At 32.7% G+C, this 13,330-nt stretch overlaps 2 protein-coding genes across 4 annotated transcripts in view; one reads left to right on the forward strand and one right to left on the reverse strand.

Moving 5' to 3' along the window:
* The window catches only part of LOC117177884 (alpha,alpha-trehalose-phosphate synthase [UDP-forming]), a 285,945-nt gene that overhangs the window by 81,066 nt on the left and 191,549 nt on the right, over window positions 1-13,330 (forward strand). The window lies entirely within an intron of this gene.
* On the reverse strand, window positions 9,321-11,437 carry LOC117177886. Its single transcript, XM_033368949.1, has 3 exons — window positions 10,684-11,437; window positions 10,238-10,535; window positions 9,321-10,156 (listed from the first exon to the last, which is right to left on the reverse strand). Exons 2-3 carry the CDS (start codon window positions 10,415-10,417, stop codon window positions 9,731-9,733), a joined length of 606 nt encoding a protein of 201 aa, XP_033224840.1. The 5' UTR covers window positions 10,418-10,535; window positions 10,684-11,437; the 3' UTR covers window positions 9,321-9,730.

Consider the following 13,330-nt stretch of genomic DNA (forward strand, 5'->3'; position numbering starts at 1 on the left):
TCTGAAAGATTTAAAACATTTTTTTCGGATTATTTTTTTTTTTTTTTGATTTGTAGAAGTTTCAGTTAGCTTTGAAAAGAATAGAAAATAATTAAAATCTTTAGAAGATTCCGAAAAAATTTAAACCGAAATGTACATTTTTGATGATTTAGAACAAAAAATGAAAAGCCTTTTAAGAATGTTTAAAGGTTTTAGGAGAACAATACAATTTTTCCAAGTTTTCTGTTAACATTTTTAATGATTTCTTTATTTTGAAGACGGGATTTTAAACGAAAATCTAATGAAAATTACCAAAAAATTATATTATGCTTTATAAATATTTTCAACTATTCAAACAATTCCAAGTTATTTTTAGACTTGAGAAATATTCCATTTTTTCAATGTAGATTTTTGAAGATTTTGAAACAGGAAGCTGGATTATATTTATGGAAGGTTTCAAGAGAATACCATTTTTTTCTTTAGTCTTGAAGGCAAATTTGTTTTTCTTCAAAATATTTTAAGGAAAATTGGAAAAATTTTAAGAAATTTAGAACGTTCAGATATATTAAAAATATTTTTTAAAAATGTTTAATTTGAAAATCATAAAAATTTGGAGAAAAATGTAGATTTTTACAATTTTGTAAAAGAGCAGGTTTTTATGAATTTGGAAAGGTTTTTAGAAAGTCAAACAATATTCTCTAGATTATTAAGAAAATTTAATTTTATTTTCAGAATTGAAAAAATGGTAGTTTAAAAAAATTTCAAGCTTAAAAAAATCAACTAAAATTACACATAGTCAACAAAATTGAATTAATGTTAATGAATTAATTAAAAAAATTTTTTTCGTCATAACTATTTTCATGAAATTTAGCCTAAGATTTAAGAGGGAAAGGGAATTTTAATTATACTTGTTTTTAAATTGAACATGAACTAAAGTTATTTCAAGGTAATAAAAATGATTTATAAAATCGAGGAAAATATTTTATTGTTAATTCTAACTGGTTTTCTCTAAAAGAACATGAAGTGAACTTTTAAAATAAATATTTTACAATTTTTATTGTTTGTTTAACAGTAGTTTTGACAGTTTAATGTTTTTCTCTCTCACTTTAGGTAAAAGTTGCAATTATTATTCAATCAAATGATGCAGGGCTTATTTTATTCCTGGAAAGATTCTCCCCAAATCTCAGCGATACGCTTTTAGATAAAAAATTTCATTTAGGGACTATAAAATCTTTGTTTTTGTAAACAATAGGATCTTTATAAATAATTTAAAAAAAATAAAAACTGCCAATGAGATTCGCAGAAAATCTTTTAAGGGATAAAATAAGTGATACAGCATTAGAATTAAATAACAATTGCAACTTTTACCTACAGAGAAAAAAGAAAACATTAAACTCTAAATTGTTATTGTCAAATAAAGAAAACCCGAAATATTTTTATCAAAAGTTCACCTCGAGTTCTTTTCCAAAATTAGTTATAATTAACATTAGCATATTTTCCTCCATTTTATAAATCATTTTAACAAGGTTCATTTTTTGAACTGGAAATAACATATAATATTATTTAACAATGAAGCACATTGTGTTCATTAAAACATATAATTTGTTTATTAAAATATTTGAAAATTCAAAATAAATTTAAATTAATAAATAAAATAAATATTATGTTATATGTATTTTATAATATAATAAATTTTTTTTTAATTTAGACTATTTTCTTTTCGGATATTTAAAAATTACACAAATAATTATATGTTTAATTTGATTGCGCAATAATAATTATTTTTTGTGGTTAGTAGAAATGCATTGGGATTGACGTCTAAAAGCAGTGAATTTTACGATTTTCGCTAATTATATTTTATTCAGGAAGGTAATAAAAAATCTTAAAGATTAAGGTAAATGTCCCAATTTGGGCGAATGTAAGGATTTGTTTGGCGTATTTTGCTTGTAAAAGTATATTAAATCTTATGAATGAATGAAAGTTCCCAATACCGCATAGTTTGAACATTTTTCGTCAGTACTTTGTCTGCTTATCGATATAAACAAACAATTTTTATTAAATAATGAAGAATATTTCATGCTGTACCGATGAACTTATTTGGGCGAATGAATTTTTCCTCTGACACAGTTTGGGCGAATCAAATGTCCCAATATATCGTTTGCATTTTAAATTGGCTGTTTCATTGTTGTTGTAATCGTTTCTCGCATATTTTAATCAAGTATTCAATACAAATTTTAAAAAAACAGGCTTCATAACAGGGCAATTTTTTCAGAATTGAATAACACATTCGAAAACCTCATAATTAATACTTACTTTTCAATCAAACATTCGCGCTACACAAATTTTGGAGCACTGTTGACACGAAAAAAAAACACAGCCTGTCAACTTCCGAGCTAACAAGCCTAGTGTAATGTTATGCTCGATCGGTCACAGATGGCGACACGCGTGACTATATAACCTTTAAAGAACACGAATACGTAATAAAATGACTATAAAACCTATATTAAAAATATCTTCAATCCACTCCACAATGTGAATAAACTATTACTAGTGCACAAACTGGGTCACTCGCCCAAAATGGGACATTTCCCTTATTATCTTTTACCCAGAACTGCCATCTGCATAGCTGGCGCCGCCACACGGCCTCCGTTAACTAGCATGACAAATATTTTCCACAGCCCTCCAGAAAAGTGGCATGAGGCTGCAAACGAGATTTCGCTTAAGAAAAGCTTGTGTAAATAATCTGCTCAATCAAATCGAAGGAGCATTAGGAAGAAAATTAAGTGATCTCACTTTATTTTCTTCCATCTTAGCACAGATAACACGAATAAAACAGAAGTATAACACGAACAAAGAACACATACAAATTGCCTTTTTTTTTAGGTTAGTGTGGTCACGAATGTGGAGTGAACCTTGTTTGAATTTGGCGCCCACGGCCATATTGCTTTGCTTTTCACTCGACCGACAAGTAGCCAACCACGCGAATTGTTAAAAGCAAAACAGGAGTTATTTCGAAACGACTATCTGGTTAGATAACCGGGACCTCCAAAAACGTGGTGGAACGCGCGACAGGATAATCGACACTTAACTATGGCATTACATTTAATCCGCTGTCAGTTAACCAATGATTTAACTGAGGTTGGTGGAACCGGCCCTTAATCTTTGAGATAGTCTAAGAGATTTGGGTCCTTTTCGAGGTCCTTTTAGTGGTCCTTTTAAGAGTGACGCGACGATAATATAATGTTTCTTTTGTATTCTTCAAGTACCGGGCGGGCAGAGTTATTTACAATAGTTGGCCGTCGCTCTCCTTTTTAAAAATGTTCTTAAAATTATTAACACTTTGTTTTTAATTGATGAATTTTCTCATTATACTTATTTATAATTATAACCTATATACTAGTATACAATGTTCAAGTTGAATTAAAAAATGTTGTCTTTTTTTGGCGTATGTCATTCCATTTAGCAGAAACGTTGTATTAATTCCAATTTTAAACATTTAGAAAAAAAGTTAGATATCTGAAATCATCGAAACCCGTAGATTCTGAATTATGTTTTAGACTGTTAACTATGAAATTTATAAAATCTATTTCTAAAATTTAATCCGAAGGCTTAACAAAGGTTCCTTGAGTGTCGGCTACTCTATTGATATAGCCTCTCTGCTTGTTAGTTATGATCGTATTTTTATTTAAATTTCGGAAAGGACATTTCAAAGCCTTTAAAACATTTAAACGAGCTACCTGTACCTTTAAATATATCTGAGCGCCTGCGGAGAATTTCTCAGAGCTTCTCAGAGCGTTTCTCCATTTCTATTTCTTCGATAACGCCCTTCCTTTCCCCTTTATCGCTATTTATCACATCTCACACTCTTTACTCACCCAGCATTCCTCGTCCCACCAGCCTCCCTTTCCTCCTACTCTTTCTTCATTAGTACCCAGCTCATGCTTTACCTTTTCAATGGACTCCGTCAAGCTTTCTATTAACGAGTCTATTCACTTCTCTTTTTAATACCTAACCTTCTCCTTTTCCATCTTTTGTTTAAACTATTTAATTTATCTACCTCTCAGACTCCCATTTTCGTGTTTCTTTCGCACCCTTTTTCCTTTCTCCCTCTGTCGCGCTTACTGACGCCTCTTTTTAGTGTAGCTATGGCCGGCAAGTGCTCGAACCCTATCTCATTCCCTCCCTTTATATTCCCTATCACATGCCGCATTCTTTCTTCAGCCGAGATGTAGTTTATTACTGTTGCTCCCTTTCCTATGAATGTGATCTACCCTTCCTCATCTCCTTTCATATTGTCATTGCATATAAACCATCCTGTTTCTCCTATCATGCCTAGTAACTTCCTCCCCTCCCTGTCCGTCTCTCTATGTTTGGAGTTCCTTATATATGCCTTCTTTTCTTCATTCTATAAACCTCCCCCCTTTTCGCAAATCCATACGTTTAAGTCCCCCCCTATTAAAACAAATTCTTTCTTCTTTTCCTCCATCCACCTCCTTATTACTTTCCAGCCTTCCTCTTCCCCTCTTCTTCTGTATACACACACCACCGCTGTGTCTACTTTCCCAATTATAATTTTTTTTTACCATTGTTCCATCCTTTTCCTGCATGTCCCAATTTTTTCTCTCTTTTACTGCTGATTCTTTTTTCACCCCTGACACCACGCCGCCCATCCCTTTCCCTTTAACGTGTTCTTTTTTCGCTTCTTGCATTGTGCACACATAACCTTTTCGATAACAGCTTTTTTTATTCCCTTCCAGTCCTTCTCATCTGCCCAAGTTTCACTCATCATAATCACATCCCACTTTTCTAACTCCTCCCAAAATCCTTTATTTTTGTTCTTCAAACCTGATACATTCCAGAAAGCTATTTTCACATTTCTCTCTTCCCTCTTCTTTCCTCTTTACTTTGTTTCCCCTTTGCCGTTTGGAAACCCCTCGGATTTATTTCTAAACTCTTTTTCGTCTCCCTTCAACCTACCTTTCTCAAGACTTTTTCCCTTTTTCCTTAATTCTTCTATTCTTCATCCCAGCACCATTCCTTCCCATTTGTCCATAACTTATCTCTCCCTATCCACACTATATGGCCCTTTTTCCTCTCTACCCAAGCCCTCTGTTCTATTTGCCATCTCCCAATTTTGTCCCTCCATAATTTTCTTTTTCTCCTCCTCACTCCCCACTTTTACTCGAAACATTTCTTCTTTTCCTTCCTTTGTCCCTCCTATTCTCTTGACTCCTTCTACCCTTACCTGCACTCTAATGTCTCGCAAAAGATTTTTTATTTCCACTTCTCCTGTTGCACTCTCCACTTTTAATCCCTTAACTACTATGTTATTTTTCCTCTTCGCCCTTTCTTCCCCTTCCAGTCTTCTTTTAATCTCACTGAGTCTTTTCTTCAATCTTTAATTCTCACATCGGACGTTCTTTTCATTCCCTTTAGCTATTTCCTCATTCTCTGTTTTTCTCCTATACGCTCATTCCTCATTTCCCCCCTTACATCGTTTCCCTGCCTATTCATATCCCTATTCATGTCATCCAATCTCTTTCTTGTTTCCTCTCTAAAACTTTTAATGAGAGCTTCCAATTTTTCAAACATCCCCCCTATCTCTCTCTCTGGTGTTTCCGTTGAATTCTAACTCTCTTGTTCTCCTGGTCCCTTTCTATCTCATCTTCCTCAGCCACTCTTTTCCTTTTTTACTCCCCTTCACTGCTAATCGCGCTTGCCTTTTTTTGCCATTCGTCCAGACTTCTGTTCGAACCTGCGTTGCCTAGCTTGTTAAGGCGCTGTAAATTTGAGGGCCTTCCGCGTTGCTTGCCCGTACCTGAGTCCGTTACCCTCCCCACCCGGGACGACTTTTCGGTACTTTCATCACCGCTGCTGTCACTGTGATCGACGTCACCCATCCCCCCACTACCAATGCTTTCAGCAACGTCAGCTATTGCTGCCACTACGGGTTTCTGCTCTGTGCGATCGTCCAGTAACTGTTGCCCTCTGGCGCCAGTTTGTGGACTTCGCGTCGTCGGCATCCTACCTTTCCCAAAGTAACGTGACGTTACCCGCCTTTATCACCTACCTCTTGCCCCCCTAACCAAGCAACTATTTTTCCACTCCTAACCTCAGAAACTTCACACGCTCCAAATTGTCACTTCAAACAACTCACTTTCACCCTTCACACCTTTGCCTTCACTCACCCTTCTAACTTTACACTCGATCTCTGCACTCTGCGTTTTCTGCATCCACTCACCCTCATTCCCTTCACCAAAGACAAAAATACACCACTTGATAAAAAAGAGTTCTTTCGCGATCGGTACTGGAAACGGAGGCCTCAAGATTTTCAATCAAAGATTTCCTTAATCATAGAAAATGTCTTGGACTGCAAAAGCGTTAACATTTTGGCAATTACCCATATCCTTACATAGTTTTTTTTTAATATGTAAATAATAAAAAATAAATATATGACACCATAAAGCAAAATTATAAGCTTTAATAAATGCTTCAAAATGCAATTATTACATTTTCTTGATAATTTGAAAAAATATTGTGCGTTTTAAAGCAAAATATTCAAGAAAAAATAATTCAATAACATTTTAAAAAATTGTACTAAGAATCGCTTTGAACCTGTAAGTTCTTGCACTAAACGTTTCTTTACAGAATTCTTGTTTCTTCGGATTTCGAAGCATTCTATATTTGAAAGAAAAATAAAGTATCGAGCACTTTTTTAAATAGGTAATATTTAAACTAGCGATCGATTTTTTCTACATATTTTAAATTATTTGTTAGGAATTGTTATTTTAAATTAAAAACGAAGTTAAAAAGTATTACAAAAGTATTAAATAAATCGAAAACTGTGCGTTTTACAAAGGTTTTTAAAAATCAGAAAATATTTATTTGTCACTGAGGTTATTAAAGCGTTTCTCAACTCAAAAGCTTCTTATTTTTTATATACTTTAGATAGTTTTTAAGCGAATTAAATTTCTAAAGAAAAAAGTATTAATCTCTTTGTAAAATAAGTGAAGTTCAATTATTTTTTGCATATTTTAAATTGTTGTTTTAGGAAAGCAATTCCATATTCAAATCTTTGTAAAAAAACGTATGATACAAGAATTCGATAAATTGAAAACTGTGCGGTTTATGAAAATGTTCGTATAGCAGAAAATTATTCCTTGTCATTGAAAACATTTTTGTACTGCAAGTTTTCTTTATTATTTATTACCTTTGGGTCGTTTTTAAGCGCTTTAAATATTTAAGAACAAGTAGTGAGTCAATTGTTAAATTAGTAAAACTTAATTCGCTTTTTTAAGTATTTTAAATTATTGTTTAAGAAATGTTATTTTGCATTAAAAATTTAATAAAAGAGTATTATATAAAAGAGTTGGAGAAATTGAAAACTGCGCATTTTATGGAGAATTTTTTTTATTGTTCATTACTTTTAGATATTTTATAACATTTTAAAATATATTAAGAAAAAAAAGTATCGAGCCCTTTTTGAAATAAGTAAAATTCAATTTTAAAGTTTTTCTAAATGAAAAATGGCATATTAAAGTTCTTGAAATTCTTACTCGAGATTTTGGTTCAATCTTCGGCGAGTGCGATTTTTCAAAGCGTCTAAGACGTACGATTATATGTTTAAGTAACAGAGTGCCTGCATTGCGTATTATAATAATTTAAAAAATGAAGATTATATAACAATGATTTCGAAAACAATTTTTTTTTCGTAGAGAAATAGTGTTCAGTTGAGGCACTAGTCTATTGCTCCGACACTACATATTCTTAGATTAAGAAAATATATTCTTGAAGTGTATCAGAAATTATTTCTTGGAAGTAAACTATGTTCTGCATTTGAATACATCTCTGTATGAAGTAACATAATAAAGTTATAGAATAATAAAATGCGATATTCTATCTAAGAATACATTTTCTCAGATTAAGAAAATGTACGCTTATTCCAAGCATACGGCAGCAAGTATTTATTTATTTGGAACACTATCATACTCTAACGTCCCCATTCGTACATGCGATTGACTTGAATCAAGTAACATTTACTTGATTCAAGAACAATTATTTTTTCAGTGCAGACCCTCGGTCGCTGGGCCCGAAAACTAAGGGAAATCCCATTTTGATATTTACAGGGCTTATAGAGGATATTGTGAGTTATCTATATAAAAAATGACGAAAATCAAAAGTGCCCCCCCCCCTGAAATTCAGTTTAAATATTAGTTCTTGAGAAATCCAAGAAGTTTTTGAAATTTTTTTATTCAAAAAATATATTTTTTCAAAATTGCGTCCTATTAGGAATAATTAAAAAAAAGGACTTTAATGTCATTAAAATCACAAAAATTACGAAAGTTTTTAAAAAAAGGACAAAATTGTTCAATTTTGACTATCTTCTACGTGTTTTGATTTTTTCAAACATTATTTTTTTGTTTTTCTTTCAACACCTAAGAAAAACGACATTTTTTTGAAAAGTTAGTTTTTATATCAATGGAAGCATTAGAGTAAGCTGCACCTGAATATCCTGGTCAAACATTATAATTTTTATTTATTTTTAATGAAAACTGAATGTTTCCTTGGGAAGTAGATGTTTTCAAACCCATCAATTTCAAAAATAGATAAAAAGTATGAAATGTGTTCCAAGTTACTTACCTAAAATCTTCCATATGATTATTGCGGATTTTTATCATAAATATTTGTGAAAATATGGAGGATATGTAAGGAAAAATATAAAGGATGTACTAAAACTTTCCCTATAATATGACTTGCAATATAAATCGTGACCAGCTTTTATCAAGAGTCAAATTTAAAGACTAAAAACTTAATTAATATTAATGTTGCTCAGTGAATATTAGTTTCAAAAAAGATATGTTTTCATTTAAAAATTGAAAGACTTTCCTAATTTAATTATGACAAAATAATACAAATTTGATACAAGAGTAGAAAAGGCACCTGGATTCGAATTAAAACAAAGCGCTCATCAAATGAGCACCATACACTTATAAATACACAAAGTGGAGATAACCGAGATTAAATCTACCGCTAATTTTTAAACATACCCCAAAAAAAATGTATGGAAAATGTAAGAAAGAGGGTTTCGTTGTCAGACGGGTTCTTTTTTGGAGCTATAAATTTTTACTGGTTTAACCAAATCGAAAGTTCTATAGACCGTTGGGTAGGCATTGAAAATAGACAACTTTTATCTAAAGAAAGTATAGTTATTCCTTCAATACTAAAAAAATTGTGACCAATTTAGTGAATGCATGATTCTTTTTTAAAAAAAAGTGTCTTAGTTGTGAGACACCTACAAGAATCCATTAAAATGGGAAAATATCAAGTAAAACCTGGATAAATATTTGAAAATATGAATTTTTATTTATTCTGAAGGCTTTCAGTAGAAAATAATTATTTTCATAACTGGCACTTTTCATTGTTCATTATCATCTTCTAAATCAAAATCGCTATCACAACGTTTGCAAGTGTAGAAACTTGCACGCGTATTTGCACATCTCAAATGAAACGGCCGCTCACACGAAATGCATTTGATAGAGTTAAAAGCGGTCAATGTGGTCAGCAAAAACTTTAAACAAATGGTGCAAAAGTTTGCATCTTCATCCGATGGGGGTGATGGTTTTGCTTTGGCACGCTTGGCTGGTGGTTTTGCCTTCTTTGGTGTTGGCTTCTTCGGTGCTAGTCTCTTCGCTGGTGCTGCTTTCTTTGCTGCTGCTTTCTTCTTCAAAACAGCAATGTTTTTTTGGAGAAGTCAGATCGCTACTTTCCTTCGTCTTTCGGCCACGTTTCTACGGTTTTTTTGTGTTGTAGCGATGACTTGCAAGGGGCCAATTTTATCTAAAATCGGTGAAAAAGTGGTGGCAGCTGACATAACTGATTCCGATCCAGATGTGGATGTTTCAGATGGTGACGGTTCAGATGTGACCATTTCTTCCTGCCGACCGATATTAGTCTGATCAAAAATAATACGCCGCTGTTTATCTTCGTCGAGATCAGCGTCAACCGCAACTGGTTCAGCATTTTGTTCAACGCCTTGGACAAAATCAACTTCAGTGAAGATATCGGGATTGAATGGAGAAATGCCCATTGCAGCGAAGCCCGATTTGATTGTTTTTGGCGTTAACGCCAAATCCAATGTTGCACACACAAGCCCAGAAATCTGCCGTATTTCCGAAACCTATTGAAACAGAGAATCAAAACAAAAAAGGAGAAAAAAGTCAAATATTTAAAAAAGAATGAACCAATTGAGTTTATTTACCTTGTTGGCATTGTTTGTTTTCCACGCGGAGCATTGAGACTTGTAGTAATCCTTTGTAGGGCCGAATACCAACAAATCTAGCGGCTGCAACCTATGGCTACAATGTGGAGGGTCGCAATATCTAGTGCATCCACGGATAAATGAAACGTATGGTTGTCCTTCAATAATTATCAATGCCATGTTTTCGGATAGCCGATTGCATGCTTTTATTTTCTAAAAAAACAACTTTTAATGGCTGAAAGCAGCGCATTATAATCCCTTCGTTGGGTTTTAGTTGTCCTTTTTGGAGTTGGTATTGCTAAAAATAAAAATAAATGGATCAAAACATCAGCTAAATGGTAAATAAACTCTTTATGCTGAAAAATGACGATATTTGACCGCGGCATAATGTACTATTGCATCACAAAATATGAGGAAAGTACTAAATGCTAACGCATTGCACTTACCTCTTTCAATTGATTCACTCGAAAAAATGGCACTTTGCAAAAAATCAAAAAAAGTTTTTTGACTCTATTTTTGCACACAATATTCGCAACTGATGCAATGATGCGTCTATACACTTCTGTATGGGTACAAACACTGGCTTCGACAGAGAAAATCGACTGTCTCACAACTAAGCTTATCTCACAACTAAGCCGTTTCCCTTACTTTTATGGTAATGTAAAGCAATATCCAAGAAAGAACAGCTAAGTTCAAGGACCCTTTACTTGAAGTTGTTTGTGGCTTATACCATAGGGGTGCAAACTGATTTGAAGATTAAAGTGAAATGTTTGCTTAAATATTTGAGTTTAGGAAAATTGATTAAATATTATATTAAAGCGAATTGTAAAATCGCTCAGAATTGTTTAAATTATAGAAGTGTTTGAAAATTAGAAATCAAGAGATAAATATGAACCCAGAATTTCTTATAAGTTTATGTATACAATAACTCCACATGTGCACGGAGAAAATTGGTTCGTGAAGTCTTTCACGATTTAGAGAATTCTAGGACATCAAGTAATTTTAATAGAATTTACAGTCTTATCCTTGCATATTGAAAAGTATTTTTTTTTAATTTGTTTTGTACATCATGAAGAAGAAATTTAAAACGAAGCAAGTTTTTAATTAGAAGGGACACATTTATTGCACCTAATAAATCATTACTGAGTCCCTAGCAATCCTACAGAATTATTACGAGACGAAAGGGTAGGAAAAGGAGGTTTTTTCGTTTCACTATACACAAGTTAATCTATTCGGTATTCTTTTACGATATATAAATACTCGAGTGTATCAAATATTGTGAGCATGCATTCTTACGAAATTGTATGCTATTGCTCATCGTGTCATCGTGTGTACGCTTCGTGCACTTTACGTGATTCCTTTATTTAGCTGTCTGATGATATGCTGATAATTTAGAATTTTTTTACATCGCATGCTCTATGAAACGCAACAATTTTAAACGCGGAAGTCAAAACAACAGTAGAATAATCGTTACTTCCTTACGATGTAACATGCGACAACCAAATGAATTTTTATTTAGTTATAAACTCTTAAATTAAAAATAAATATCCTATTTATGTCTCAAGATGATTAAAGCAGATGCTAGCTTGTTAGAAATTTATTATATTAAAGCTTTCTTTCTCAGGAAATTTGCTTGTTATGAAAGTGAAATGTTTGTTCTTATTCGCCAGCAGCTGTATAATCTTAGAAAAATGAAGACTGATGGAAAATAAAGATAAAGAGGGGAAATTAATGATTAGAATATTTACGTTCATAAATGCATAATCTTATCATATGCTAAGCTCAGATGAGTAAACGTGGAATACACTGGAGTATATTCTGAAAAAAGGGACGGGTGAATAATTGAAAATTAGTAATCAGTGTAGAAAGAGAGAAAAAGAAAGAGAGAGAGAAAGAGAGGAGAGAAAATCTGAATAGTATAACGTATCCAAATTTATCATTATATAAAATGAAGTATTAGCATTAATATTTAGAAAAGTTTTAAAACATGGGGTTAATCACGCGCGCCTATGATTTTACCTATAAACTCTTTTCTTTACTCGCAAAAATGTATTACTCATGGTATCCATTTACAAAAATGCCCGCGTTTGTTAGTTATCATGTTAGTTTTTTTCACACGAAATAATTTCTTTGTTTGGAAGAATAGTGATGTGATGAAATTTTGGTGATAAAAAATGTGTTACAAAAGTTATTCTGAGAGCATGTTTTCAAATACTTAAAGCACGGGAATACAGACGTGCTTCTCAATAAGAAAGCTCAGAGGCTGCTGGGGAAGGAATTTCCGAGATGTGTGGGATCCCAACTCTGTACCGAAAGCTCGCTCGCCCGAAACGTTAGCGAGTTTCTCAACAAGAGGGCTTCGACTCTTCCTGATTTCTCCCGTTCGAATAGGGCGGAAACGTTTGTTTCGTAAGTATAATTCATGCTTCACAACATTTACTATTTAAAAAAATTGTTTGCATCATAATAATTTGAAACTATTTTTGTTGAGAAGCTTTAAAATTAATGCAGTGAAATTATAAGCAAGGACGGTAGTGGGGGTACTGTTCAATCACGGATGAAGGCAAGCGTTCTGATTAGGAACCCTCTTATTGAGAAGCTCGACTGTTTTAGATTCTAAGAGATGAAATATTTTTTTAAGCTTCTTATATCATAAATTATTTTTATAAACGCTCTAAATATATTGAAATGATATAAATCTTGCAATATGACATACGGGGTGTGATGTCCAAAAAAACTCGTGGAAATAATAGCAGTGCTTGAAAATACGTCGGTAATTTGATTGGTAATGTAGAAGAGCTCCGAAAGATAGTTATCTTGTGAATCTCGTAATTTTAGTATTGTTCGACCGTTGTGTCTGTTCTGACTAATACAATTCGAGGTTAATAATAAAGTTAGACAGATTATGACGAAAATCAAAACGTGATTTGAAGTTGTATTTAGCAATATTACAGTAGGTACCTAGTTAACGTTTTATTTCTTTGAAAGAGACTATGTCATGTGAAATTTGTGATTATAACCTGCAAATCCTGCAAAGTGCAAATGTCAAATTTTTTCTATATAAATAGCACAAACACGCACACACACGCGCGC

The sequence above is a fragment of the Belonocnema kinseyi genome, chromosome 8, assembly GCF_010883055.1.
Source record: "Belonocnema kinseyi isolate 2016_QV_RU_SX_M_011 chromosome 8, B_treatae_v1, whole genome shotgun sequence".
Classification (NCBI taxonomy): Eukaryota; Metazoa; Arthropoda; class Insecta; order Hymenoptera; family Cynipidae; genus Belonocnema; species Belonocnema kinseyi.

What these genes read in the sequence shown, in the direction of transcription:
- LOC117177886 (XM_033368949.1), bottom strand. Translation starts at nt 10,417, where the DNA reads ATGGCATTGATAATTATTGAAGGACAACCATACGTTTCATTTATCCGT. An exon ending in AAACAAACAATGCCAACAAG is followed by an intron (nt 10,157 to 10,237) that starts GTAAATAAACTC and finishes CTGTTTCAATAG; the next exon opens with GTTTCGGAAATACGGCAGAT.